This window comes from Lontra canadensis, unplaced genomic scaffold, assembly GCF_010015895.1.
Source record: "Lontra canadensis isolate GAN:19392208 unplaced genomic scaffold, GSC_riverotter_1.0 scaffold1, whole genome shotgun sequence".
Lineage (NCBI taxonomy): Eukaryota > Metazoa > Chordata > Mammalia > Carnivora > Mustelidae > Lontra > Lontra canadensis.
The window spans coordinates 116,545,163-116,571,023 of record NW_022630995.1 but is presented as its reverse complement, the minus strand read 5'-3'; the positions used below and the strand labels follow the sequence as shown (position 1 = coordinate 116,571,023).

The following is a 25,861-nucleotide window of genomic DNA, read 5'->3' as shown; positions in this document are numbered from 1 at the left end:
CTGGCATTGACCAGCACCTTCTTAAACACGAGAGAAGCTGGATATTGTCTGGTGTCCCCCTCATACCATGTTCTCCCTAACAGCCAGGGACGCTTTATGTACTAAGTGTGAGTGAGTGCCTTAAATGCTGGCCATGTTCTACCTCCAGGGTGAGGACAGTTGTGGGAAAAGACAGCAGTTGATTTTGAAGAACGCTGACACTTGGGACGAGAACTCTTGTCTTTAACCGTTCTCAGTCTGTCAGCTCTGCTAAACATGGGAAGTAGTTAGCCATAGGACAGCAATTTCTTTCTATTTGTGAACACAGCCAATTCTCACTCATCAGAATGAAAAAAGGTCCCCGTGTCCTAAGACAGACCCTTTATACGCACCCAGTGCAGAAATTGGATGAAATTTTGAAAGTGATAAATAGTTGAGGAAGTGGATAGACTAATTTAGAAAGTCAATGAAATGCATAAAGTATAATACATAAAAATATAAATTGGGGGACTTTGTTTCTTTTTATTTGAAATGTTTCATTTGAGGGCTTGAATTAAATTGCAGTAGACCATTGCACATTTACTTAAATAAAATTTGATGAGAGTTTGGTTTTTCTGCTTATAGGTCAAGCAGTACCATTTGTAGATATTAAGAACCATGACCATTCCTTAGTGCATAATTGTTTATAAACCATGGGAAAGAGTGAAATCACAGACTGAGGCAAGACAACAATCTTTCCTGATGATAAAAAGACTAGTAATCTCCACTTATGTATATATTTTAGGCCTGGTCTCCGAAAGAAATATAACCAAAGAAATAGTGTGATCGTGTCCAGGGATACTGAGCCTAATGTTTGGCTGCCTCTATGTTATTCTGAATTGTAATTTTCCATGTCGTCTAAATTTGTAATAATTTTTAAATATGATAGAGTTTCAGCAAACAAACATTCTGCTTGCTGCATTTCTTCTGAGTGAGTAATTCCCTGACAACTACCAGATCTTGGCAGAAGCAAACCTGGTCATAAGTCCTGCTCCACTTTCCATGTGCTGAAACCTGTGATGCGTAACACAGTGTCTTTGATTTCAGTTGCTGTTTTTCCTAAAGGAAATTTGGGAGAAAAAAAGAAAAGGACACGGAATACTGAAATTTAGGAGGAGAATTAATGTATTATTATTAGACTTTAAAAATACATAAACACTGGTGATGGAGTCATTTCCGGGAAGTAAAAGGCTTGATGCCATTTTTCCCTGTCCTCTGTGTGGCTTGTTGGTGGCTTAAGTAGCTGTGTGAGTTTCAATGATGGATGGAGTTAAAGTCTGTGGACTAAACGTGTGAGGCAGAATGCCAGGGCCAGGCTGGCTGCCATTCACAGCCAAATTAATCTAACCGAAAGGATTGAGAAGTTTGTCCTTTTTGGCAAACGCTAAGGCTCTTCCAAGTAGCCAGCAATGTGATTTTACCACACTGTTCATTAATGGGGGTTTTGGATGGCCACCATGTCTGTCTGCTGAGTGAGTCCAAAACTGCGGTAACGGCCTCCAGCAAGCTCACAGAGGGTTATGTCATCCCCGCTCAGCCAGCCCAGCACTTTTTCCATCTGCTAAAATATGGAACATGATTGCTGATTTTCTTCTTTCTCCAAAGAGAGAGAAATCGGATGATTGCTGCTTTTAACTTAAAGATGATATGTTATTTAGCATTTTTCAAATCTGTTAAGATACGCAGGTTGAGAGTAGTCGGTCAGCATTGAGTTTCTTAAAGGAGAGAGAGGGTTACAGATTAGCAAAATTTGGGGCCAGTGTGCTAGAAGTTTGGTGGATATTTCCATAGTGAAATGATGCTCCAACCAGGCTTTCTTTTCATCAGGGGTGATCCAAAAGGTGTCTTGTGTCATAGAGTTACGCATGTCCTAACTAGGTTTAGGGAGAGGATAATTGCCAGGTTGTGTCCTCCCCCACCCAGGAAGAGCACATGTGTGTGTGCACAATTATTTAATACATTCTCCTGAGGGGCCCCTATTTCCTCTTCTCTTTATAAATTTTTACTAAGACATTTTCTGATGGGATGGGGCATTTAGACAATGATCAGATTGTCGTCTTGTATTTGATGCATCTGGGGTGACCGTAGAGGCTGATGTATTCTTAAAATGCACTCCTGCTTAAAAAAAAAATACAGGGTCGCCTGGGTGGCTCAGTTGATTAAGCAACTGCCTTTAGCTCGGATCATGATCCTGGAGTCCTGGGATCGAGTCCCACATCAGGCTCCCTGCTCAGCAGGGAGTCTGCTTCTCCCTCTGACCCTCTCCCCTCTCATGCTTTCTCTCTCTCTCAGGTAAATAAATAAAATCTTAAAAAAAAAAAAGGTGAAGAATGCCTATTAAAAAAAAAATACAGGAGAATCCCCCTTAAAGGTGATACTATTTATTTTATGTTTCCTCTTTGTCATTCATACTTTTCATTATTCTTTTAAAGGTCTCTGGGGAACAAGACTCATGGAAGAAAGCAGCACTAACCGAGAGAAGTATCTTAAAAGTGTTTTACGGGAGCTGACCACGTACCTCCTTTTTCTCATAGTCTTGTGCATCTGTAAGTAGAGCATTTCCTCCTACTAAAGGAAAAGGTGTGAAAATATTTGACCTGTCCAAACCATAATTGAAAGGAATTGTATGTGCATCACAGGGATTCATTCAGAAGCTCTCTGTTCTCAGTTTCAGTTGAGAATTTGATAAAGCTCTCCTCTCTCCTCTGGCAAACACCAATGAAAATTCAGCATTAACCTAATTGGCCAGGTCATTGTCACCATGAACCTTTTTCACTATGAGATGCATGGGGCAGCCTGCCAGATAGCAAAAAACCAAGTAAAAGAATTTTTTATTAGATTTCCCGATAAATATACTGTCACTATTTTATACATCCATCAACATAAAGTCTAATGTAGGAATTATTTTTAGCAAAATGACGTTCAAATTTTAACATTGAGGAAATACAAATAATTATCTCCTAATATTGCTTTTATGGATTTAATTAATTAATTAATTAACTTATTTACTTACTTACCTACTTATAAGTCCCACTCTTTTGGATCTGGATGTGTTTGTTGTTCCCGTGTGTGTGGGTTCCTTCATTCTAATTCATAACATCTTCCAAATCTTCAGTAATCACCGGTCTTGTACTCTACAGGAAACTTACTGCAGACTCATCTCTTTCTTCTTCCTCTCTTCTTTCAGTATGTCCCTGCATCCTCTGCAAGGGCAGGGGAGTCAAGCCTTAGCCAGGACAAGTCTTAGAAACCATTTACTTCCAAGTCCAGGAAGTCTTAGATAGTGGATTGATGTCCTGAATCAAAGGTTGTTGGATGATGGGAGTTTTGTTACATTCTTGCTAAAGCCCTTTATGAAAACAGACAAGGAAGCAGCTTTATGACAACCAGGACCTCTTACCAGACTCCTGGGAAAGGACTTCATTCGCATAGTGTACACTTAGAAATGCTTAAAAAACTAACACCAATCTGAAAAAGAGTCCCCTTTTTTCGTTATGGAGAGAATCAAAATTTAATCGATGATTTAATAAGGTTATTCTTATTACATCAAAATTGACCACCTTGAATCTAATTGACTAGGTAAAAAAAGCTTCCTTAAAAACATTTTTTAAATTTATTAGATTTAAAAAAAATTTTTTTTCTATAAACTTGTAAGTTAAACATAAAATATTAAGGAAACACTTAAGTTTCAATATTTATAATTTCAAGAAATTGAGTATTGATTTGTTTACTATCCCACCCACAGTTTTTTTTATTATTATTATTAATACTAGTAAGCTCTTAATGAGCTTTAACGGGGAGTGACGACTTCTTGCATTTTCTGAGACTTTGCCAATCCAAGTGGGAACTTAAGAAAAAAAGTAGGTATTTAAACTAGAATGTATGTATGTGTGAATAATATCTGTTTTCTTGATTTTTTTCTGTTACTTGTTTAGGAAAGAATGTCATTACTTTTTACAACATTCTATCTAATATAGAAATGCTAAAAAAATACAAAAGATCTATTCATAATATTAAAAGTTGTGGTATTTTTAACTTTTATGTCCTAAGCTGTTAGAGCTTAGGATACTGAAGTGGAGTTTGCTCCCTGCATAGGCACTTGAATATTAAACTACAGTGGCTTTAAATATTAACAGATTGGTTAAAATCATTATTAAGTTTTTTTCAAGCATGACACAGACACATACATACATACATATTTCTTATGCAAAATATAAGTACCCCTATAGTAAGTTTAGGTTTTCAGTGGCCTCCCAAACTGCTTGAGGATCAGAATCACCAAGAGAATTTTTTAAAAATTACTTTTTAAAAATAGTTTACCCAGATCTGCTAAATCAGAGCCTTCCAGATGTGGCCCAGGAAAGTGAGTGTTCCCATACACTGACAAGTTTGGGAACTAGGCCAGATAAATAAACCAAATAGCTAGAGTTCTAGGAAACATGCCATAAGTCATATAATTAGTGTTTTCTTGTTTATTTTGGAATTTTTAATGCTTTTCTTTTTCACACTAGTCACTTTTTTTCTTATATCATTAGCTACATATTTTACATAGGCCATTTTCAGGATATTGTAGAATCTCTGGCTAGGAAGGGATCTTAGCAACCATATGATCAAACCTCCACTGAATGGTAAAATTCCCCTGCAGCATCCCTCTCAAATGGTCAGCCCTCCTGTATGATTGAGCAAGGGTCCAAGTTAAGGGACTTACTTATTTGAAATAGTTCATTTTGTTTTCCCATGGCTGTGTCAGAAAGTACTTCTTTATATGAAGCCAAGTCTATCCTGTCTAATTTCCTCTCTTTATCCCCCTCCAAGCCCACGTATACCAAGTACCCTTTCCATGTTCTTCTCCAATTTAGCCCATCAAAAGTTTGAAGACCAACACTCAGTCTCCCTTAAGTCTTCTCCAAGTTAAACCTTTCTAGTTCCTTTAACTGTTGATCGTGTAATTGGAGACATGCATTTGAGGACCCATGTCACAGAAACTCTCTCCAGCACCTGTTGTTTATCAGGTCCCTTTGAAAGCACAGTAGGAGCCTCATGAGGAAAGAGTGCCATGGGTGTCCTCAGCCAGATACACAGCTGTGGGTCTCTCCTCCCATTCCTTGAGTCTTCACATAAATGATTCTTCAGTCTCGTCACCAAAAACTATAAAGTATTGGGTCCCACCAACGAGTATATGAACACTTTTTCCTGGAACAGAGTGGAGGACTTCCCTTTCAGCTCTGTTAAATTTCATGTCATTCATTCCATCTGTTGAAATTTTTCTGGATCAAGGTTCATTCATCTTATGCATCAGCTGTTCCTCTTGGCTTCACTGGATCAACAGAGTTGATACCATCTCCATGTCCTTATTCTGATTAATAAATAAAAAAAGATTGATCAAAGAACATCATGAATTAGTCAAAGCTCTCTGAGTGGAGTTCACTGAATTAGATCCTCATCTAGCTCAGAATGTTCAAGAAACAGAATGATAAGAAAGACCTTTTCAAAAGCTTATCAGAATAACTCCGCCTTCCTCTGCTCTCACAGCTGTTGACCAAATTAAAAATGGACATTGTGAGGATAAGCAGACATGACTTACTCCTAACAAAGCGTTACTGGCTTCTAATGGTTGAGCCCTTGCCCACTGCTCAAAAACCATCTTTTTAACTACCAGTTTTAAAAAATCTTGTCAGCAGTATCAATGTCAAATGACCAATAATGTCAAGCCCATTACTTTGTGGGTAAATGAGATAATGTACTTAGTTGTATGCCTTGCATATTGGATGCTCTTGACACAAAATAGATAAGGTTCTGGAAGGCAGTTTGGCATAGTAGGAAAAGTAGAGATTTTTTTGCATCAACAGAGATCTCAGCTCAACTACTTATGTGCTAGGTAAGCTTGAGCAAGTTATTTAACCTTTCTGAGCCCTTATTTTCCCATCTGTGAAATACTTATTTTGAAAGATTTTGTGGAGCGCCTGAGTGGCTCAGTCAGTTACGCGTCTCCCTTCGGCTTAGATCATGATCTCAGGGTCTTGGGATCAAGCCCAGAGTTGTCGGGCTCCCTGCTCAGCTGGGAGTCTGCTTCTCCCTCGCCTTCTGCCCTTTTGCTCCCCTGCTCAGTCTCATTCTCTCTCTCTCTTTCTTTCTCTCTCTCTCTCAAATAAATAAATAAAATCTGTAAAAGAAAAAAAAAAGAAAGAAAGAAAGAAAGAAAAATATTTTGTGAAGATTGGGATTAATATACCAAAAGACCCTAGGATACTGTCTATCATATAAAGAATAGTAAGAGCAGAATTCCTCCCAGAGATAGTTGGCAATGGCTGAATTGTTTCATCAGTAGATTCCAAAAACTTGTTAGGTTCAAACTGTTTGGGCATTCTTTTGAAGCAACAAAGTGCCCATCAAGACCTATTTTCAATCTTATCAGTGTTAGTTCTAAGCTTTGTCTTTAAAATTAGTCTAATTAACCCAGAGGAGAGAAATAACATGGGAACTAGGTAATCCCACTTTCTCTACAGTTTAGAATTTATTCTTACATGAAACCTAAGTTGCTATGAATCCACCATCAAAGTACATACTTACATATGGTTTCTGTTATAAATATCAACAGTATTTCTTGGTGTGACTTAGATGCTGAATTTAAAGAAGGGGATTAGTAGTATTGTTAAAAAATCATTGGAAAAGCCTAACAAAGTCTTTGGTGAATCTCTGATAAAAATACTTTTGCCTCTTCTTTTTTTTTTTTTTTTTTTTTTGGGGCTCTCCATTAAAATTTCTCAAATTTCCTGTTTAGACATAATAATGGAAATCATAAGAGTTGGTTGAGTTAGCATCATAGAAATGTGGTATTTCTACATGTCAAAGAAATAGACAAGATGAAAAGGCAGAAAACAACTGTAAGGAATACTTAGAAAAAATATTACAAAGGATTAATATTTTAACACATTTATAACCCACAAAGCACTGAGAAAAAAATACCACGTCCTCAGCAAATATTGTGCAGAGTAAAAAATGTAATCAATTAGTGTAAGAATGTCTTTAACTTTAAACTCACCAGTGTCCAAAGAAGTAATGAAACTGGAGAAATGAACAACACAGTCATAACACCGTAATACAGCATGGTATGTCCTAGGGCAGGAAGAGCTTTTATAAAAGAGATCTACATGTCTTCATCTCTTTATTTCTGAAAAAAGGAGGCTTTGTTTTGTATTAAAAAAAAAAAATGAATAGTATCAAATCAACACGTCGTATACCTTAAACTTACACAATATCATATGTCAGTTACATCGCAATAAAAAAGAAATGAATATTTTATTTTACTTGTAAAAATTTTGCAAAGATGATTGTCTAATCTAAAGATAGTTTCCCTAATTGCAAGAGAATTCATGCAGATGAACTATTGATAAACTAGGTCAGGAAAGTCAAAGTCCGGGGGTTAATCATCACTTTGGTGGAAAGCTAATTCAATTTCCGGTGACAAACATTCCAACAGCTTCCCACAGCAAACACATTTAGTCTGAAGATCACAGCTTGCAGCCCATGGAAAGTAACTTTTAAAGACTGCCTATGGTGAGAAAGCTGTCTTTCAAATTGAACAAAACTACAGTGCCTCGGTGCCATTAGCCCACAGATTGTTTGACACCTTTTTTTTTTTAAAGATTTTATTTATTTATTTGTCAGAGAGACAGAGAGAGTACAGGCTGGCAGTGGCAGGCAGAGACAGAGGGAGAAGCAGGCTCCCTGCAGAGCAAGGAGCTGGATGCGGGACTTGATCCCAGGACACTGGGATCATGACCTGAGCTGAAGGAAGATGCTTAACCAACTGAGCCACCCAGGTGCCCCCCCCTGCCTTTTTTGACATCTTTTTAGATCTTTTAGTAGGGTTCCCAGGCGCTGCCTCCAAACTGCTCTCTGAGACCAGTTTAACCCAGGTCACTCTTCCATTGAACATGATATCATCCCCTCCCTTTCAAGATGAAGTTTAAAACCATTACATAATAAAGCACACTTCATTATTCCGTCTTGGCTTACTTCTTCACACCAGCCACTCCCAATGAACATGTGTTACTTCAACCCCATCAGTCCACTCTGGGTCTCAGAAAGGCCTTGGCCTACTCGGTTGTCCCCTTTTCTTGGTCTGCTCAGCTCTTCCTCATCCCTCAAGATGAGCTCGAGAGGCAGATCCATCGAGAAGTTTTATCCACCAGGCCCTCCCCTGAGCTGTGGAGAAGTTCTGAATCCGCCTCAGCCACCACACTCCTCCCCCTGGATTGTCAGGCTATCTCATGCATCCGTGTCCCTCAGCACCAGGAGGGAAAAAGGGGTCCTGTTAGGTGCATCTCAAGAGATGCCACATGGATGTTCTTACTAAATGTTGACATTTCTCGTTTTCTGTTTCCTAGTCCTTCTTGCTCACCAGCCCAGAACTGTTCCTAATAGGACAACTGCAAGAGTTTAAGCCTAATCATTCTTTGATTTATGTGTATGTTATTTGTATTATGTGTATTGTATTTGGTACATTTTGTTTATAGAGTCTCTTCAAATATCTGTTCTTACTTTATTTCTACCGTGTTTCTGTGAGGATGTGGGACAGCACAGAGCTAGCAGAGGACATCAGCTTCCCAGTCAGGATTATGGCTTCATCTTGTGGCAGATGGCTTTGGAAGACTGGATTCTACTGTCTTTACATCTGGCATATTTATATTTGTGGGGCCGTTTTGATTTTGTCTTTGGCCCAAGAGTTACAAAGAGAAAAAAAATTCTTTTTTCATTTCTAGATGGCTTGGTTTTATCTCTGTGTTTGCTTAATCCTTTTTAAATTAACTTTCTGCATTTGTGGTTTTAAAAATACTGCTTTTTCGTTTTTTGTGGGGGATTTTTTGTTATTTTTCATGTTTCTGTTTGTCTTGTTACATTGGAAAATTCTTCTTTGCTTTGCTTCTTTTAATTCTAATGACTTGGAGTTTTTGGAGTACAGTCCTCTTTGTTTTTAGTCTTTGAGCCTACATTTTTTTCAACAATATTAAGGATAAAATAGTGTCCATTGCCTCTTTTGAAATGAAGCATGGTTTTTTTTTATTTTTGTTTTTCTTTTTTTATTATTTTTATTAACGTATAATGTATTATTTGCCCCAGGGGTACAGGTCTGTGAATTGTCAGGCTTACACACTTCACAGCACTCACCATAGCACATACCCTCCCCAATGTCCATAACCCAACCACCCTCTCCACATCCCCCTTCCCCCAGCAACCCTCAGTTTTTTTTGTGAGAGTAAGAGTCTCTTATGATTTGTCTCCCTCCTGATCCCATCTTGTTTCATTTTTTCCTTCCCTACCCCCCCAAACCCTCCTGCCTCTCAAATTCCTCATATAAGGTAGACCATATGATAATTGTCTTTCTCTGATTGACTTATTTCGATAAGCATAACAACCTCTAGCTCCATCCATGTCATCGCAAATGGCAAGATTTCATTTCTTTTGGTGGCTATGTAGTATTCCATTGTGTATATATACCACATCTTCTTTATCCATTCATCTGTTGATGGACATCTAGGTTTTTTTTCCATAGTTTGACTATTGTGGACATTGCTGCTATAAACATTTGGGTGCACATGCCCCTTTGATTCACTACATTTGTATCTTTAGGATAAATACCCAGTAGTGCGATTGCTGGGTTGTAGGGTAGCTCTATTTTCAGCTTTTTGAGGAACCTCCATGCTGTTTTCCAGAGTGGCTGCACCAGCTTGCATTCCCAACAACAGTGTAGGAGGGTTCCCCTTTCTCTGCATCCTCGCAAACATCTGTTGCTTCCTGACTTGTTAATTTTGGCCATTCTGGCTGGTGTGAGGTGGTATCTCATTGTGGTTTTGATTTGTATTTCCCTGATGCCAAGTGATGTGGAGCACTTTTTCATGTGCCTGTTGGCCATCTGGATGTCTTCTTTGCAGAAATGTCTGTTCATGTTCTCTGCCCTTTCTTGATTGGATTATTTGTTCCTTGGGTGTTGAGTTTCATAAGTTCTTCATAGATTTTGGATACTAGACCTTTATCTGATATGTCATTTGCGAATATCTTCTCCCATTCTGTCAGTTGTCTTTTGGTTTTGTTGACTGTTTCCTCTGCTGTGCAAAAGCTTTTGATCTTGATGAAATCCCAATAGTTCATTTTTGCCCTTGCTTCCCTCGCCTCTGGTGATGTTTCTAGGAAGAAGTTGGTACAGCTGAGGTCGAAAGAGGTTGCTGCCTGTGTTTTCCTCAAGGATTTTGATGGAATTCCTGTCTCACATTGAGATCTTTCATCCATTTTGAGTCTATTTTTTTTTTTTTGTGGTGTAAGGAAATGGTCCAGTTTTATTCTTCTGCATGTGGCTGTCCAATTTTCCCAACCCATTTGTTGAAGAGACTGTCTTTTTTCCATTGGACATTCTTTCCTGCTTTGTCGAAGATTAGTTGACCATACAGTTGAGGGTTCATTTCTGGGCTCTCTATTCTGTTCCATTGATCTATGTGTCTGTTTTTGTGCCAGTACCATGCTGTCTTGATGATGACAGCTTTGTAGTAGAGCTTTAAGTCTGAAATTGTGATGCCACCAACTTTGGCTTTCTTTTTCAACATTCTTCTGGCTATTCGGGGTCTTTTCTGGTTCTATATAAATTTTAGGATTATTTGTCCCATTTCTTTAAAAAAATTGATGGTATTTTGATAGGGATTGCATTAAACTATAGATTGCTTTAGGTAGCATAGACATTTTCACAATATTTGTTCTTCCAATCCATGAGCATGGAACGTTTTTCCATTTCTTTGTGTCTTCCTCAGTTTCTTTCAAGAGTATTTTATAGTTTTCGGAGTACAGATTCTTTGCCTCTTTGATTAAGTTTATTCCTAGGTATCTTATGGTTTGGGGTATAGTTGTAAATGGGATTGACTCCTTAATTTCTTTCTTCAGTCTTGCTGTTGGTGTATAGAAATGCAACTGATTTCTGTGCATTGATTTTATATCCTGACACGTTACTGAATTCCTGTATGAGTTCTAACAGTTTTGGAGTGGAGTCTTTTGGGTTTTCCACATATAGTATTTTATCATCTGCAAAGAGTGAGAGTTTGACTACTTCTTTGCTGATTCGGATGTCTTTTATTTCTTTTTGTTGTCTGATTGCTGAGGCTAGGACTTCTAATACCATGTTGAATAGCAGTGGTGATAGTGGACATCCCTGCTCTGTTCCTGACCTTAGGGGAAAAGCTCTCAGTTTTTCCCTATTGAGAATGATATTTGCTGTGGGTTTTTCATAGATGGCTTTGATGATATTGAGGTATGTACCCAATATCCCTACACAGTGAAGAGTTCTAATCAAGAAAGGATGCTGTACTTTGTCAAATCTTTTTTCTGAATCTATTCAGAGGATCATATTGTTCTTGTCCTTTCTTTTATTATTGTAGTCTATCACATTAATTGATTTGCAACCTTGCAGCCCAGGAATAATCCCACTTGGTCGAGGTGAATAATCCTTTTAATGCTGTTGGATCCTGTTGGCTAGTATTTTGGTGAGAATTTTCGCATCTGTGTTCATCAAGGATATTGGTCTGTAATTCTCCTCTTTGGTGGGGTCTTTGTCTAGTTTTGGGATCAAGGTAATGATGGCCTCATAAAATGAGTTTGGAAGTTTTCCTTTGATTTCTATTTTTTGGAACAATTTCAGGAGAATATGTATATATTCTTCTTTAAATGCTTGGTAGATTTCCCCTGGGAAGCTGTCTGGCCCTGGGCTCTTGTTTGCTGGGAGATTTTTGATAACTGCTTCAATCCCCTTACTGATTATGGGTCTGTTCAGGTTTTCTATCTCTTCCTGGTTCAGTTGTGGTAATTTATATGTCTCTAAGAATGCATCCATTTCTTCCAGATTGTCAAATTTGCTGGCGTATAGTTGCTCATTGTATGTTCTTATAATTATTTGTATTTCTTTGGTGTTGGTTGTGATCTCTCCTCTTTCATTCATGATTTTATTTATTTGGGTTCTTTCTCTTTTTTTTTTTTTTTTTGATAAGTCTGGCCAGGGGTTTGTCAGTCTTATTAATTCTTTCAAAGAACCAGCTCCTAGTTTCATTGATCTGTTCTACTGTTCTTTTGGTTTCTATTCCATTGATTTCTTCTCTGATCTTTATTATTTCTCTTCTCCTGCTGGGTTTAGACTTTCTTTGCTGTTCTTTATCCAGCACCTTTAGGTGTAGGGTTACGTTGTGTACTTGAAACCTTTCTTGTTTCTTGAGAAAGGCTTGTATGGCTATAAACTTTCCTCTCAGGACCGCCTTTGCTGTGTCCCACAGATTTTGAACAGTTGTGTTTTCATTTTCATTTGTTTCCATGAATTTTTTCAATTCTTCTTTAATTTCCTGGTTGACCCATTCATTCTTTTTTTTTTTTTTTTGAAGATTTTATTTATTTGACAGAGATCACAAGTAGGCAGAGAGGCAGGTTGGCGGGGGGTGGGGGGGAGCAGGCTCCCCACTGAGCAGAGAGCCTGATGCAGGGCTCGATCACAGAATTCTGGGATCATGACCCAAGCTGAAGGCAGAGGCTTTAACCCACTGAGCCACCCAGGTGCCCCGACCCATTCATTCTTTAGTAGGATGCTCTTTAGGCTCCATGTATTTGAGTTCTTTCCAACTTTCCTTTTGTGATCGAGTTCTAGCTTCAGAGCATTGTGGTCTGAAAATATACAGGGAATGATCCCAATCTTTTGGTACTGGTTGAGACCTGATTTGTGACCCAGGACAGGATCTATTCTGGAGAATGTTCCATGTGCACTCAAGAAGAATGTATATTCTCTTGCTTTCGGATGGAATGTTTTGATTATATCTGTGATGTCCATGGTCCAGTGTGTCTTTTAAGGCCTTTATTTCCTTGTTGATCTTTTACTTGGGTATCTGTCCATTTCAGTGAGGGGCATGTTAAAGTCCCCTGCTATTATTGTATTATTGTCAATGTCTTTCTTTGATTTTGTTATTAATTGGTTTATATAGTTGGCTGCTCCCATGTTAGGGGCATAGATATTTAAAATTGTTAGATCTTCTTGTTGGGCAGACCCTTTAAGTATGATATAGTGTCTTTCCTCATCTCTTATTATAGTGTTTGGCTTAAAATCTAATTTATCTGATGTAAGGGTTGTCACCCCAGCTTTCTTTTTAATGTCCATTAGCATGGTAAATTGTTTTCCATCCCTTCACTTTAAATCTGGAGGTGTCTTTGGGTCTAAAATGAGTTTCTTGGATACACCATATTGATGGGTTTGGGGTTTTTTTATTCATTCTCTTACCCTGTGTGTTTTGATTGGGGCATTTAGCCCATTTACATTCAGGGTAATTTAGTGCCATTGTATTGCCTATAAGGTGACTGTTACTGTATATTGTCTCTGTTCCTTGCTGGTCTACTACTTTTAGGGTCTCTATTTGCTTAGAGGACCCCTTTCGATATTTCCTGTAGGGCTGGTTTGGTGTTTGCAAATTCTTTTAATTTTTGTTTGTCCTGGAAGCTTTTTACCTCTCCTTCTATTTTCAGTGATAGCCTAGCTGGATATAATATTCTTGGCTGCATATTTTTCTCATTTTATGCTCTGAATATATCATGCCGGTTGTTTCTGGCCTGCCAGGTCTCTGTGGATAATAAGTCTGTTGCCAGTTTAATGTTTCTACCATTGTATGTTACAAACTTCTCCTGAGCTGCTTTCAGGATTTTCTCTTTGTCACTAAGACTTGTAAGTTTTACTATTAAATGATGGGGTGTGGATCCTATTTTTATGGATTTTTGAAGAGGGTTCTCTGTGCCTCCTGGATTTTGATGCTTGTTCCCTTTGCCATATTAGGGAAATTCTCTACTATTATTCACTCCAATATACCTTCTGCCTCTCTCTCTCTTTCTTCTTCTGGAATCCCAATTATTCTAATATTGTTTCGTCTTATGGTATCACTTACCTCTCAAATTCTTCCCTTGCAGTCCAGTAATTGTTTGTCTCTCCTTGGCTCAGTTTCTTTATTCTCTGTCATTTGGTCTTCTATATCACTAATTCTGTCTTCTGCCTCATTTATCCTAGCAATAAGAGCCTCCATTTTTTTATTGCACCTTATTAATTGCTTTTTTTATTTCAACTTGGTTGGATTTTAGTTCTTTTATTTCTCCAGAAGGGTTTCTCTAATACCTTTCATGCCTTTTTTGAGCCCAGCTAGCACCTTGAGAATCGTCATTCTGAACTCTAGTTCTGACATATAACCAATGTCCGAATTGATTATGTCCCTAGCCTTGGTACTGCCTCTTGTTCTTTTTTTTGTGGTGAGTTTTTCCACCTTGTCATTTTATCCAGATAAGAATATATGGACAGAGAAAAAAATACTGAAAGGGTAACAAAGACCCCAGAAAAATGTTCGCTAACCAAATCAGAAGAGATCCAAAATTTGGGGGAGAAGAATGGGGGAAAAAGAAATAAAAATTTAAAAATTAAAAATTATAGGGGCGCCTGGGTGGCTCAGTGGGTTAAAGCCTCTGCCTTCGGCTCAGGTCATGATCCCAGGGTCCTGGGATCGAGCCCCGCATCAGGCTGTCTGCTCAGCAGGGAGCCTGCCTCCCTTCCTTTCTCTCTGCCTGCCTTTCTGCCTACTTGTGATCTCTGTCTGTCAAGTAAATAAATAAAATCTTTTAAAAAATTAAAAATTATAGATATATAGATAAGACTGGTGAATAGAACAGAGCCACCCACTTCATTTTGGGTGTATTTTGGTCTCTTAGAAGAAACTCCCTCCCAAAGTTTTAAAGAAAGGAAAACTTACATATATACAAAAATAAGGGTAAACCCGATGAAGAGGTGGAATATGACCGTAAAGGTGAAAATTTTTTAAAAATTCTAAAAAAAGAATTGATAAGATAAGTTGGTTGGAAAAAGAAAAAAAAAAAGAGGAGGGAATGTGCTCAAGCTGGGGTCTAGAACAAAGCCATGTGCTAGATTAGGGTATATTTTGATCTATTAGAAGAAATTGTATCCCAAAATTTTTTAGGAAAAAAAACCTATATGTATATAAAAAATAAGGTTAAATACAGTGAAGGGATAAAATGTGACTATGACAATGAAGGTTTAAAAAGATTTTTTTTTTAGAAAGTTCTTGTTAAGATAAACTACTTAAAAATGTTAAGAGAGAAAAGAGGAGAAGTTAAAAAATAAGAAAAAAAAGCAAAATTTAAAGAAATTTAACTTTGCAAGACTAAAGAATCACGGGGGAAAAAGCCATGAATTCTATGTTGCTTTCCCCTAGCTCTGGAGTTCTGCTGTTCTCCTTGATAGGTGAACTTGGTCTTGGCTGGATGTTCTTGCTGCTCTTCTGAGGGAGGGGCCTGTTGCAGTGATTCTCAGATGTCTTTGGCCAAGGCAGAATCGCACCACCTTGCCAGGGACTGGCTGAGTAATCTGCTCGGGTTTGCTCTTGGTAGCTTTTGTTCCCTGAATGCTTTCTGTATCACTTTGGAGGACGGGATGAAAATGGCAGTCTCCCAGTCTCTGGCCTGCAGGAGCCAAGAGCTCGGGGCCCCACTCCTCAGTGCGCCCTCAGAGATAAGCAGTCAATCACTCCTGTCTCCCTGGTCTCTGGCTGCACTCCAAGCTCACCTGGCCTGGTACTGAGCATTTCTATCTCTGGCACACAGCCTTGTTTGGAGTCTCCAAACCCAGCAGATCCCTGCTGCACTGCTCCTCCTGGAGCAGAAAGGTGAGTCTCCCTGGATCTGCCACTTGTGGGATCTGTTCTCAAAGAGCAGTGAGTGGCCCAACTGTGCCTTGGATCACGGTTTAAGGTTGTGCCTTGGATCACGGTTTAAGGTGACCCCAAGCTGAGAGCTCACTCCTCAGCTCCATCTCTGGAGCCAGCTTCCCTGCTCTGATACCACACTCAGGCACCCCTGACCTTTCTGTGACCCCATGGGACCTGAGACCACACTGGCCCTGCGAGGGCTCCACCCCCGCTTAGCCTCTGGAGCGATGTCCCTCAGCGGAGCAGACTTCTAAAAGTTCTGATTTTGTGCTCCGTTGCTCCGCCGCTTGCCGGGAGCCGGCCCCGCCCCCTGTGGTTGATCTTCACGCTGCTTCGGATTCACTTCTCCGCACATCTTACCTTTCAGAAAGTGGTCGATTTTCCGTTCTTAGAATTGCTGCTCTTCTTCTCTTAGATCTCTTGTTGGGTTTGTAGGTGTTTGGAATGGTTTGATAACTATCTAGCTGAACTCCTGGGATCTGATGTCATTTCAGTCTGCTCCTCCTCCACCATCTTGCCTCTCTGATCTGAGGCATGTTTTTAAGACAGCTTTATTTATAGTGCATGTTGATTAGTTGATGATGCTGTGATAATATTTTTTATTCTGGCTTATTTTATGGCAAAGGGAACTTGGAAGTTAAGACAAGGGTTATATAGTAGAAGAAATATATACACATTGGACATATATTTCTCCTTTAGCTTATATTTTTTAACATTCTCCTCCTTTCTATTCCTCATTTAGAGTTATCTGTTTCATCCTGTATTTTTTTTTCTTCATGATCCATATCATTTAAAGAGTGAATGCTGTTTTCCAAGTGGGCTTTCTCCATCTGGAACTGAAGAGAAAATAATTTAACAGTCTTGTATTACTGCATTTGACATTGTCCAAAACGTCTTCACATACATTTCTCCCATTAAACTATGCAGAAGCCCTAGACATTATTTTTTTTAAGATATCATTTATTTATTTGCCAGAGAGACTGCATGCATAAGCAGGGGAAAGGGCAGAGGCAGAGGGAGAAGCAGGCTCCCTGCTGAGTAAGGACTCCATCCCAGGACCCTGGGATCATGACCTTAGCTGAAGGCAGCCATTTAACTGACTGAGCCACCCAGGCATCCTGCCCTATATATTATTATATCTGCTTCCTTGTTGGTGAAACTCAAGCTCAGAGAGGTATTTGTCTGAGATCCCAAAACACCAAGGCCTACTATCACAACCACAGAAGCAGACATTCTTGATAAAGCAAAGCTGAAAATCAAACCCAGATCATTCTGCTTCCAAATCCTGGGGGTCCTTTAGCTACAACCTAGTTGGACTCATGGTGTAGGTGATGTCTGGAATGTGTGGCACTGGCACTCAGAGATATCCCGTGGACCAACCCAGGGCTTAGCACAAGGCAGGGACTGAGTTAATATTTGCTGATTGAATATATTAGAATAATCATCCCTTCAAAGCTAGATGACATTGTTTCTCTGGATGCCCAACAGATGGTGCTAAATAGCCAAGGGAGTGCATCACTTCCCTTTTAGTGAAGCCTTGAAGTTTCATACAGGTCCTGAGAATTTCAAAAGCAATCGATACTAAAAATATAGGAAAACAAAAGAGTTACAATTTTTAATTGTGGCTCAAATACTTACATTTGTGTATAGATAGAACTAGCATAATTTATAAAGCAAAATATTTAAATCATTTGTCATAACTTTTTTAAACAAACAAAAAAACCACACAGGTAAAACATTTGGAATGATCTACATTAATTAATCAATCCAAAGCCAATTCTAATTTCAAGTTAATTGAAAAAATCAGCTTAGTAATTATTTATTAGGTTTTGGGGATCCTTCCCTTGTCCTCTTTCGCGTGATATCAGCTTTGTTCCCTCAGCTGTCTCTGGATCCACAGAAAGCTTTCCTAGAGTTCGTTGTACGTTGCCCATCCCTCTGTGGGAGCTGAGCGAGCAGTGCTGTTCCCAGGGAAGCTTATTGGCTTTTCTTGCTGATAGAGATCACACCTTGCTTATCTTCTTAAGTACTTTGTCTCATAAATGTGAATGGATTAAAAGTCTAAGCCCTTAACTCTGGCCTGGTACAGTTTTGAGAGGTAGCAGGTCATGTAACACTTGAAGAGGAATGTTCTTATCCTAATTTGTGGGTCCTAGGGACAGGGAAGAGAGCCTAACTAAGGGGACAGGAAAACATTCCTTCCTCTCCTGATAGAGCACAGAAGCCTCGTGACTGTGTGTTTGATCCATTGACTGCTCAAGGTGGACTCTAAAACACACTTGGGTTTGAATCACTACTGTCTATTCCTCTTTTTAAATGATTTTCTCTGCTGCACAGGTGGGGACGAGATTTCACCCAGTAGCACTTAATCTCCAAATCATATAATACAAGGTTTTAAAATGCATTTTATGATGCTTGAAGATTATTACAGAGTCAACTAAGTATTAATCACCCACTGGATGTTGAGAACGATGGTTAAAAGAAGTGTAAAACCTCTGTGGTAGAAAGAAGTATAAAAGAGAAGTGTTTTCCCTTGAAGCTTTTTGTCAGTGAGAGGGATTATAGCATATTGTACATGCAATCATTAGAGTCCAGTGTAAGACAGCCCTGATAAAAGCGCTGAAATTTTTAATAGATGTGTTAGAACAACTGATTAAGGAGAAAGAACAATCATTATAGGACTCGTAAATTTCAGCCACTATATTGGGCAATTTTTAGTTACTAGTTACTGGGTTTTGTTTTTTTTTTTTTTTAATTTTATTTATTTATCTGAGAGAGAGAGATCACAAGTAGGCAGAAAGGCAGAGAGAGGGGGGGAAGCAGGCTCCCTGCCCGGCAGAGAGCCTGATGCGGGGCTTGATCCCAGGATCCTGAGATCATGACCCGGGCTGAAGGCGAGACTTAATCCACTGAGCCACCCAGGTGCTCCTACTAGTTACTGTTCTTAGGTAAGCACCCAAAACTCCCATGGGATAGCTAGTTATCCCCATCCTACAGAAAAGGAAACCAAAGCTCAGAAAGTTTAAGCAGCTTGGGGCACCCGGGTGGCTCAGTCAGTTAAGCATCTGATTCTTGATTTCAGATCAGGTCTTGATCTCAGAGCTGTTGAGTTCAAGCCCCTACTTAAAAGAAAGCAACGAAAAGAAAAAGTTTAAACAACTTGCACAGGTCACATAGTAAGTAGCAGACACAGCCAAGATTCAACCTCTGATCTCCTGTAACCTACTAAGCCTGTAAATTATCTTCCCATCTCCCTCTGGGACCAGAATGGGCTGATATAATCAGCAAATCTTCATGGCAAGGGTGTAGCTTGGCTTTAGAGGGTTCTGTAGAAGATTCGATAGGTAGATGGGAGGCAGATGTGTCTGTATTAGCATTCTGGAAGGAAAGAGATGGAAAGCTCAAAGTGGCAATTAAAGAACATTTAATGAAGGGACTGTTTCCACAAGTGGGAGGGTTATGGGAACCTGCAAGGGGAGTGAGGCCCTCGAAACAGTTAGTACCTCCAGACTTGAGGGGACAAGGGAACGAATGGCATGGCATGAACCCAGTGTGGCTGCGGGAGGGGAGATTTCCCCCAGCAGCTATGGCCAAGGTTAGAGGTTGCCCTGCCAAACTGCATCCAGGTGGTGAAGGAATAGAGTACAGGTAGAGGAAGCAAACCCAGCCTCTCTCTTCTCAGGTCTCTGGATTTCCTGCTCAGCCTCCTCTGGGCCAAATACATGGGAAATCCAAGGGCAAGGGAGCTCATGTGGTACAGTCTGTAATGGTCAGCCTCAAGGTGCAGAGCAGAGAAGAATGGAGAAGTGATGTGGAACAGAGAGCAGATGCCCATGTTATTGTAGGGAGCGTAACAGCGTGGGCCCAGCCACAGGACAAGGAGTGCAGCATGGCCTCTGTAGGGGCCTGTGCCGAGCAGCCTCACTGTGTGGAGGGGCTGACCCAGGAGCAGCCTCACTGCATGGAGGGGCTAGTGGGGGGTGGGGGGTGAGGTTGAATAGGCCTGTCCCAGATGTCAAGTAGAGGCGCTTGATCTTAACTTCATTCCCTGTAGTGAGCCAGTTTTGTTTCCCATAAGCCAATGTGAATTTATTTCTTTTAGAGGCCCAAGAGCTAGGGAGAGATCCTAGAAGAATGGTAAAGGGAAGGAAGGCAGGGGACACAGCAGAATGTTTGTGGCTACCCGCCTGTCTACTGGGAGTGTGCAAGTGAGTGTGCGGGTTCCCCCACAGGGTTCACATGGCTTTTTCTGTGTTCCAGTGACCTATGGGATGATGAGCTCCAGTGCGTATTACTATACCCGGATAATGTCACAGCTCTTCCTGGATACCCCAGTGTCCAAAACAGAGAAAACAAACTTTAAAACGCTTTCTTCGATGGAAGACTTCTGGAAGGTATTTGCAGATGACTTTCAACATACCTCTTTACTGTTGAAAATTGTTCATTGGGTTTCATAAATTTAAGTCAGCAGTATCCATCTGTAGGACCTACTTTGTGGTGCTGTATGAGGTGAAGGCTATGGCGAGGTGTTAGACTGAGAACCATGTATGTGTCTTGCACCCTGCTGCGTGTTTCGTACCTTCCTGCCTTTAATCCCATAGCAACCATACAAGGCAAGGGCTCCCATTACACCCTGGTGGTAGGTGAGGGACGAAGAGTCATTCAGCTTGCTTACACATGATCAGCAAGGGAGAAATATGGCCTTGTTTCCAGCCTGACAGGCACTTCCTCTCCCTAGTATGTAATTCACTCAGTCATTCATGATTCAGTAAGTGTCTGTTGAGTATCTCCTAGGCTGTATGGCCTATAAGGGCAAGATTTGGTTGTTTTGTCTTGCTTTGGGTTGGTTTTTGTTTTTGTTTTTGTTTTTGTCTTTTGTCTCTTTGTTAATGTTGGCATGTAGCCTAGAACAGCACCTGATACAAGGCAGGCACGTTCTTTTAGAGATCGTTAATGTGAAGTTCAACCCAGGCCCTTCCCAGATTGTCACAAAATCCAACATGGTAACCAAGGGTAAATTTTGAGTGATACTGTAGGAGAAATGTTAGACTGATCTGGGAGGTGTGGTGCTCAGAACCTAAGAAAATCGAAAGGGAAACTGGAGAGAAAAGACTTGTTTCTTCCGGCAGAGATGCTTTCTAAAGCTCTTACTGAACCCTGGGGTCAGAGCTGGTGGTTGTAAAGATAGAGGAAACCGGACCATATGAACCCATTAATGCTGACACCTAAAAATACTTGGCATCCAAACCCCGTCTCTCCCATCCTCAGCAAATCAAATCAGTTGCTCTCTACTGATTATCTAATAAGGATAAGACACTGAGAAACAGCTTCTTCTCCCCTATAGGCAAACTAATGAGAGACTTCTCCAATATGTACAGTTCCATGGTAATGAATGCCAAGCTTGAAAAGCAGGGGCAGTGGCAGGGGTGAGGGCACCTACAGAGTTCACTATAGGCCACAATAATCCAGACACTTGGAAGGAACCGAGATGTCCATCAACAGATGAATGGATAAAGAAGATGTGGTGGGGCGCCTGAGTGGCTCAGTGGTTAAGCGTCCACCTTCGGCTCAGGTCATGATCCCAGGGTCCTAGGATCAAGCCCTGCATTGGGCACCCTGCTCCACAGGAAACCTGCTTCTCCCTCTCCCTCTCCTCTTGCTTGTGTTTCCTTTCTCACTGTGTCTCTGTCAAATAAGTAAATAAAAATCTTTAAAAATTAAAAAAAAAAATGTGTGTGTGTGTGTGTGTGTGTATTTTAGAATACTATGCAGCCATCAAAAGAAACAAAATCTTGTCATTTGCAATGACATGGATGTAACTAGAGGGTAGTATGCTGAGTGAAATAAGTCAATCAGAGAAAGATAATTATCATATGATCTCTCTGAATCAAGGAATTTGAGGGGTAGGGCTGGGGGGTGGGGGAGTTATGGAGAGGGTGGCTGGGTGATGGACATTGGGGAGGGTATGTGCTATGGTGAGTGCTGTGAGATGTGTAAGCCTGATGACTCACAAACCTGTACCCCTGGGGCAAATAATATATGTTAATAAAAAAAAATAAAAATAAAAAAATAATGCAGACACTTAAATGATCCACCAGATGGCAGACTGGTAACCAAAACTAGTGTTTTCCTCTCCAGACAAGTTTGGAACCGGGATTATGTAGGATGCTGTGGGGTTTTTTGCTTTGTTTTAAAGATTTTATGTATTTATCCGAGAGAGAGACAGGGATCAGAAGCAGGCAGAGTGGTAAGCAGAGGGAGAGAGAGAAGCAGGCTCCACACTGAGCTGGGAACCCGATACTGGGCTCCATCCCAGGACCTTGGGATCATGACCCCAGCTGAAGGCAGACGCTTAATCGACTGAGCCACCCAGGTGCCCCCAGGATGCTGTTTTAATAAGGGAAAGTAAAATTGATCATACTTGTGGACTTATGTGAATCCCCCCCACACACACCTTTAGTCCTAGCATAACAATCTGAGTTGCCCTTTGTTAAGCACCTACTGGAGACCAGGGTAGCAGCCATGCAGAGGATGGATATTATAGATGCAGGAACCTTGGCTCAAAGTTGGATCCTGCTCAAGGCCTCACAGCTAGCAAGTGACAGAGCAAGATCCAATCCCAGCAAAACCCACCCTTGTCACTCTGCCGTGTTTACAGAGTTCCCAGACTGTTGGTCATGCAAACATTCCAGGAAAGAGCAAAACAGCCATTAAGCTTGGGGCTCTTCAAAAAACTTTTCCACAATGCTTCCTTAACTTTCAGTTCACAGAAGGTGCCTTACTGGATGGGCTTTACTGGAAGACTCAGCCCAGCAACAGAACGGAAGCTGACAACCGAAGCTTCATCTACTACGAGAACCTCCTGCTAGGGGTGCCACGTATCCGGCAGCTCAAAGTCAGAAATGGGTCCTGTTCGATCCCCCAGGACTTGAGAGATGAGATTAAAGAGTGCTATGATGTCTACTCGGTCAGTAGTGAAGACAGGGCTCCTTTCGGTCCAAGAAATGGAACTGCGTAAGTATCAGTGCCCTGGCTTCTCAGTCACTCCCTCATTCATTCATTCATCCTCTAACCCCTTAACCAAGGAGAAGATGCTTAAAGTGAGTCTTCAGTGCTTAGACTTAAGACGATGGCCAAATTGGCCTTTGGTTTCTCAAGTTTTTTCTACTTTTTACCCCCTTCGGCTCCTGCATACATATTTTTCAAAAGGCTAAATTGTTGACCATATGGCCCCCAAGAAGGCAGCTACCTGGGCCTTTGGAGGTTTCTTTGAAGATGCCTGAATCCTTTTTTTCTAGATCCGGGGATGACATTCACTGGGTTGTTACTGAGAACTGTTCTGGTGTGGAAATTCTCATGTTACTAGCATTTACAAATACATTTTGGTTCAAAGTTACAGGTATTTAAAGTGTATAATAAGCTTGTGAGGCAGTTTTGTGTCTGGTTGAAAGCCTGTCCTCTCAAATGTGTGTTTCTGATTTTGAGTAGGTATTGTTCCTGTGCATATTGGCATGGATTTTGGGTGTTCTTTCATAACCATACCTATAACATCTTGTGTATTAAGGAAGGATAGTCATTATTTTTAGAATTACTGCAGTTATTATAAAGAAATAAGAAGAATGCTCAAGCTGTCCCAAGGTGGGCCTCTTAGGGTCAGTGCCCCTGGGGGAGTCACTATGGTTAGAATTGTCTTCTACACTTTACTAATTAATTCTGTCAGTTCATCTAGATCCCTGTCTTGAACTGAGACAGCCAGACTCCAGATTTGTTCATAGACAGTGGGGCAGCCAGCCTTCCTGTGATCAGATTCTTTGTCTGTCATCCAGTGGATATCTTATTTAGGACCAGAGTCCCTAAGGAACACACTAAGTAAAGGTCAGAAGATTCAGCATAAAGGGATCAAATCATCCCAAAAGCTGTTTTGTCCAGGTTTAATATTTTACTCTATTTCATATCATTAGTAAGAGAAGTGGATGCAGCCACTTACCAGATACTATTTAAAAAGGGATTTCATGCATTGTCTCATCTGCTTTCGCAAAACAACCTGAAATACATGTCTTCTCCATGTTGTTGATGAAAAAACTGAGGCTGACTTACCCAAAGCGTCACAGCTCGCAAACGGAACCATGCTGGAATTTAACCAGCCTGACTCCAAAACCTGTGATTCTTCCACTAAACCACATTGCTCCTTCCATGGTAATTACGCTCTTGGGGTGGCTCTTGGTCTCCCTCAGCTCCTCATCAGTATTCAGGCTTCTGGACTACGGGGACTATATTCCATTCACTGCTGTATTCTTACAGCCTTGACCGCTGGCTGGTATCTAACACTGCTCCGTAAATACCCACCAGGGCATAGATGGGTGCGTGATTTCCACTACAGGATGGACCGTCCCTTGATTCTGCCCTATTCTCAAGTTACTCCCATTTCTCCTTCCGTTCAACTCCACAAGCGTCTGGAAAGAATAGCCTTCACTTGCCACTTCCATTCCCTTACCACTGATTCACTCCTTAAAGCTTAAACTTTGTGCTTCTGACATCTTGGAAGCCACCAGTGGAGTTGTTGAATTTGCCAACCCAATGACCAATTCTTTTCTTTTTTTAGAGATTATTTATTTATTTATTAGAGACACAGCAAGAGCAGGAACACAAGCAGGGGAAGTGGGGGAGGGAAAGCAGGCTTCCCGCTGAGCAGGGAGCCGGATGGGACCCCGGGATCATGACCTGAGCCAAAGGCAGATGCTTAATGACTGAGCCACCCCGGCGCCCCCCAGTGACCAGTTCTTGATCTTCATCCCGTCCAACCTCTGCAGAACTCGGCAATGTTGATTGCTCGTTTTTTTTGACTTCTGAGAGTGACACTAAACTTGGGGTTCCCTTCATTCTGTAATGCCCCTCTTAACTCTCCCACTTCTTTCTTATTCCCGGGTTCTATATTCAGATCTCTAGCTTTTCTTCCTTTACGTTCTTTCCCTTGGCATTCCAGTGACTTCCTCTCCCATGCCTGTTTGATAATTTATCGTTTCTTCAACAAGTATACAGAGTGTTAACATGTGCCAGCCTTTTCTCAGTGAAGTCTCCCTCTTCTAGAAACACCCTTGGTGCTGGCTGGGGTAACAAAGCAGCAGGAAACAAAACAGAAACAAATCCCCTGTCTTTACAGAGCTTATATTCTAGTGACAGGAAACAAAAGCCAAATCTGTATCCTACCTTTGTCCTACCAGCTCCTTTGCATTATCCAAAAAGAGAAGCTCCAGTCGTTTTTTCAGATGTCCCTTCTCCCTCGCTCCAGCTTCTAAGTCAGAGGCCACGTTCTGCTGAGAGTCACTGCAGTATCCTCTGTCCATCCTTCCTGTCTGTCTTCCTGTCCTCCTCTCATTGCTCTGGCTCAGGCCTCATCAGCTCCTCTGAATAAATGCAGCCACTGCTAACTGAGCTGTGTCAGTGCCCAGGACCACTCCCAGGCTCAGGGGTGCGCCAGAAGGATTCGCAGCATTCGTCATCCAGTCGTGTTCGTGGCCAACTTCAACGCAATGAAAGGATAAAAGCAAAAGCAGCAGAGAGTCCAGGCACATGGGGGAAGGTTTAGAGGAAACAACACGCAGGCTTCCAGAAGCCCTCTCCCAGCGGAGTCACACAGGATATGCTGAATTCCTCCAGGAACAAGCTATGACAACATGTATGAACTGTTGTGTGTCAGAGAGGTTCATCAGAGACTCGGTGCCCAAGGTAGTTGCTGGCTGCTGGTCACATAGGCGGCCACTGCCTGGCAGAATGCCAGGCTCCCAGAAGGCAGCAAGCGTTGGGCATAAGCCACTGTGTTTGTGTTGACAGTCTAGGCACAATCACTTTTTCCAGTCACACAATGTTTTTATTGTGTTTTTTTTTTTAAGATTTTATTTATTAGAGAGCACACACCTATGAGCGGGTTGGGGTGGGATGGGGGGGATGAGGCAGGGGAGAGGGACAAGCAGCCAGTCCGACAAGTTGGTCAGATAAGTTTCATATCAGTGTAGGGAGCCTTTTATCAAGTTCCAGATGCCAGCCAAGGTGCAGCCTTGCCAGCGGGCCTT

The 25,861-nt window shown here is 40.9% G+C and overlaps 1 protein-coding gene across 1 annotated transcript in view; it reads left to right on the top strand.

Annotated features, from left to right (window-relative positions):
- PKD2 (polycystin 2, transient receptor potential cation channel) overlaps nucleotides 1-25,861 on the top strand; it is a 61,059-nt gene that overhangs the window by 5,744 nt on the left and 29,454 nt on the right. The window contains exons 2-4 of the mRNA XM_032861940.1: nucleotides 2,451-2,564; nucleotides 20,052-20,185; nucleotides 22,555-22,805. Coding sequence (XP_032717831.1) covers nucleotides 2,451-2,564; nucleotides 20,052-20,185; nucleotides 22,555-22,805 — 499 coding nt within the window. The remainder of the gene's footprint in view (nucleotides 1-2,450; nucleotides 2,565-20,051; nucleotides 20,186-22,554; nucleotides 22,806-25,861) is intronic.